Here is a 4897-nt window from a genome sequence, read left to right on the forward strand (position 1 = left end):
TTGGATTCTAAGGTATGTTGGATAACATATAGATAACAGGATTGATAATGCGGTGGATGAAGTAATTGCTGGAACCTGAATATTTAACATAAAAAACCTCTTTCAACTCAGTTCACATTTTAAATACTTGAAATCGTATGGATTAAATCTAATATTTGCACTGTTTCATAGTTTAATGCATGAGTTATTAGGTTCATGAATGAGATCCTCAAGACTCTGTCTATACCCAAAAAGCATGAAGTTTCGTCCAGTAGTGTATACATCTCAGCAGAGGATGAGTTTTGGACCAGTTTCAAGATCCACACATCCTAGACATGTGTAGAGCCCCCACCAGCATCCATCCCATCCATCCATATCAACGTCATTAATTCATCTCTTTGCCTTTATGTATCACTTTCTTCAGGGCCTGCATCACCTCCTTATTTCGCAGACTGTATATGATGGGGTTGAGTGCAGGGGTGATGACTATGTAAAACACAGAGGCCATTTTGGTTTGCCCCATTGATGTGCTGGATTTTGGTCTCAAGTATATTGAAAGGACTGATCCAAAAAAGAGTGTCACCACAGTCAAGTGGGAAGAACAAGTGGAAATGGCTTTCCGCATCCCCATACTACAATGGCTACCAAGGATAGTGTAGAGTATGCGAGCATAAGACACAAGTATTAACAAAAGAGGTAAGATCAAGGTGAACACACAAGAAATAGACATGCACATCTTGGCTTCGTGTGTTCTTCCATTAGCTATTTTCACCAAGGCTGGCATTTCACAGAGAAAGTGTTCAATCTTGTTATGGCTACCAAAGGATAGTTTCATAGTGAATGTGGTGTTGATAGCAGAAAAAAGGAAGCCACCCACCCAAGAAGCAGTGGCCATTGCAACACATGTCCACTTGGTGATTGTGATGCTATAGTGCAGTGGAAGGCAAATGGCAACGTAACGGTCATAGGACATAACAGTGAGAAAAAAACTCTCTGCAATCCCAAATGAAAGGAAGAAGTACAGTTGTGTGACACAGCAGATTAGTGGGATGCTCTTTTTTCCAGACAGCATCTGAAACAGCATCTGGGGCACTACCGTTGAAGTATAGCAAAGCTCCAAGATGGAGAAATTGGAGAGAAAGAAATACATTGGTGTGTGAAGGCGAGCATCGGCTTTGACCAGAGCAACAATAAGCAGGTTACCCATCATGGCTGCTGCGTAAATCATAAGAAACACCACAAAAAGTGCAACTTGTATCATACTATGGTTTGTGAGCCCCATTAAGATAAATTCCTTAGGCAATGAGGTCTGATTACCTTCTTCCATGCAGTCCATTATATCTAAAAGAAAGTGAGATCATCATGATCATGATTAGTCACAATCAGAGCTTGAAAAAGTTACTTTTTTGAACTACAACGCCCATCAGCCCAATCCAGTGGCCATGCTGGCTGGGGCTGATGGGAGTTGTAGTTCAAAAAAGTAACTTTTCCAAGCTCTGGTCACAATCCAACACAGATGAACTGTGCTTGAGGCCACAATCTTACATGCCCACCAATTTACGAGTAAATCCCACTTTAAAACTCAATGGGACTTGCTTCTAAGTAGACATGTTTACGTTTGCACTATATGTGCCAATTATCTTCTATTTTTATTTGGATTGGGGTCAGCATCTTGATATTGATGTTTAACACCAATATTATACTAACTTCACTAGTTCCTGATTAATTTCCAGATGCAATTCTAAAGGACCACCTCCATTCATAAGTACCTGCTGTCATGCTCCAGTCTTCAGAGGATTCCTTGCTCTGAGTTTCACCTCAGATGCCATTGTTGACCTTGAGGACAGGGCTTTCTTGTTGGTGATGTCCAAGCTTTGGAACTGCCTGCTGCACGAGACCTGGCTGATTCCCTCTCTTATCTTTAGATATGAGTTTAAAGCAATAATAAATAAAAGAACAAAACCACCACCAGGCTCCAAAAGTGGCCGGCATGGACACACCTTTCAGTAGGGCACTTTTGGATAATCTAATATCTGCAATGTTGTATCAAATGCTTCTGCTTTTCTTTTAACCTAGTTATGTTCTTTTCTTTATTATTGCTTTTAATTATGGTTAGGAACATAGGAAGCTGCCTTATACCTAGTCAGACCAACAGTCCATCCAGCTCAGAATTATCTACCCTGACCAGCAGTGGCTCTCCAGGGTTTCAAGGAGAGATTCTTTTCCAGCCCTACCTGGAGATGCTGGTGACTGAATCTGAGACCTTTTTCATGCCACAGAAATAATAGTTTAGAGACTGAACTGAGCATTTCATTCCGAGAATATTAATGCTCCATTTGACTCAATGTTCTTTAGAAGTGATTTACAGGGCTATTTTTTCCTTTCACAGGAAAATGTTTTACGAGCATAAATGGCATCATCATCATCAGGGCTCAAAGAACTGCCCTGTAAACTGATCTGTGTGCATGAATGTGCATGTATGTATATCCAATACTGGCCAGTGTGGTGGGGCACAGCTACAAAGCCACCCTCTCAGCATTGGCAATGCTGTAACTTACCTGGATGGTGCTAGGGTGGGGCAGAGAGTGGTGAGGTCAGGGCTGCACAGAAACACCAGTGGAGTGAATCTGGCATTCATTCCAGTGTGTCAACCCAGTCCTGACCTTACTGTTGCCCTGCGTTGACCCAGTGCCATCCAGGTAAGCTGCAGCGATGGCTCTGTCATAAGAATGGCTCCACCCCATCACACAAGCGGCTACTGTGTATCTCTCTCTCTATACATCTATCTGTCTATCTTTTGCACACACACACTATGCTGAGTAAATTTACACATTACAATACATGATGCTTAAAATGCCTGGTGCACATTGAATTAGAAATGGAGAATTAACAGTGCAACCCTCTGCAGCTGTACTCAGAAGTAAGCTCCATTAAGTTCAATGGGACTCCACATTTATTTATTTATTTATTTATATTTATTAAAGCATTTATATACCACCCTCTCACAAAATATCAGGGTGGTGCACTGCAATGTAAAAAAATGGGGGGAAACCACTAAAAGTAGTACAGAACAATCATTGAAATGACTGGCTACTCAAGAAAACTAGACAACTGTACAGCCTTGTTGGCATGTAATTGTACAGGATGTACTTGTAATAGTATAGGATTTCAGCAGAAATATAGAAACAAAGGGATGCTGCCGTGCTATTTTATTCCCTCTCATCTATCTGTAGCAGTAGTGTAGTGGCAAATTCAGAAGTGAAGGGTTCTTTCATGATAGTCACAGCCACACCCCTTCCCCCCTTTTTTGCTACTAGGTTGAGAATGAGAGCCTTGTTAATGAATTTGTCCACAACAACATGTCTCTAGCAGCCAATTGGCATGAAAGGGGAGAGGGTTAGCTACTAAAAATAATCTTCTCAGTGGTTGGCTCATCTCCTTTCACTCTGGCTCCAATCAGCAGGAAAGGATAAGGAAGCATGTTAGAAGACTCTTCTCAGTGACTAACACACTCCCCGTTCATGCTGATTGGCTCATAGGATGTAGCAATATAGCAATATAGGGACCCTGCAAGGACCCTGCTCCCAAAAAAGTAAGGCATATAAGATCCCCCTGAGACCCCAGAAGAATACACCCCTGATCTGTAGGGATGTATAGAAGAAGTAAAAACCATGCATGAAACAATGCTACACATTGTATCATCTTGCTATCACCACCAGCAAATTAACAGACTCCCCATTTGTACCCCTTTATATTCTAGTACATCAGCTTTGAGTTGTTCTTGTCTGAAACATACCTTTCCTCCCTAGTCATTAATCTGAGAGCTAGATTAGTGTATTTACTACCGAGCAACTTTGAGACAGCCAACTTTGGGACTTATACAAGGCATCATATGTCAAGCTGTTAGATACTTACGTGATTCTGTTCATTTCAGCAACTGCAGTGGCAATCTTCAGGAAAACCAGGAAGTGGTTAGGACTGAAAGCATGTCACTTCCTGAAGTTCTTCTAAATCACCAAATGCTTCTCCCAACATCTACTAAATGAAAAAAAGAAGGATGGAAAGAGAAGGGCGGGGAGAACGAGAGAATATGAATGAGGGAACTAACATATTACATATTTTAAAAAGAATATTCTGTTATGTATTAGAGAGTCTGTCAGTGATGCCCATATAGTGATGCTCTTGAAGCATATTCATATCTTGTTCCAGACTGTTCCCAACATCGACTGAAGGATATATCAAGATTTAAAGGAATGAATAAACATGAAATATAACAATTAGATGCCATAGGAAGGTAGCATAGTTGGACAAGCTTCTAACTTACTAAAAGTTTTCACTAGAGATGTAGGGAGGCATCGATTTCATTTCTGATGTACATTTGTCACATGCAGCACCATTTCCATTCTGCTCCAGTTCAGCTTCCAACAAAAACTATGTTATTCGTTTTGCTGTCTGCTTGGGTAGAATTATATGTAATCATTTTTTAAATTAATTGTATCATCATCATGTTATTCCACACCATTCATTTCAATGAAAAGATAGCACAATGCAAATGGAAGAAAGCCATTAATTATGTTTCATTTCTGGGCTAAAAACAATAACAGTGAATAGTGATAATATTTGCTGGCTTGATTTCCATTACAGATATGGAACATATAAGCAAGCATTCGTAATTTCTGTTTATGTTTTTTTTTTCTTTAATGCTCTGACATCCCTTGTTCTCACTGATGTCTCTGGTGCCTGTTGATAATGCCTGAGCATAAATAATTGAAGGCCAATTGGCCATTATTTGCAATTGCTCTGCTTAAATCATCAACAGTCTTAGAAACACAGCAATAGGTATCTGCAACCCATAAACATTCCTAGGTAGGAACTGGTACACTTCAAAATATGAATTTCTATTATTATTTTTAAGAAT

General features: G+C 40.1%; 1 protein-coding gene across 1 annotated transcript; it reads right to left on the minus strand.

The window, feature by feature from the left end:
* Window positions 1–364: 364 nt before the first annotated feature.
* Window positions 365–1306, minus strand: LOC133367996 (olfactory receptor 2D2-like). Its single transcript, XM_061592079.1, has one exon. It carries the CDS (start codon window positions 1304–1306, stop codon window positions 365–367), a length of 942 nt encoding a protein of 313 aa, XP_061448063.1.
* Between the last annotated feature and the right edge of the window lie 3591 nt (window positions 1307–4897).

Source organism: Rhineura floridana, chromosome 11 (assembly GCF_030035675.1).
Source record: "Rhineura floridana isolate rRhiFlo1 chromosome 11, rRhiFlo1.hap2, whole genome shotgun sequence".
NCBI lineage: Eukaryota > Metazoa > Chordata > Lepidosauria > Squamata > Rhineuridae > Rhineura > Rhineura floridana.

What these genes read in the sequence shown, in the direction of transcription:
- LOC133367996 (XM_061592079.1), bottom strand. Translation starts at nt 1,306, where the DNA reads ATGGAAGAAGGTAATCAGACCTCATTGCCTAAGGAATTTATCTTAATG.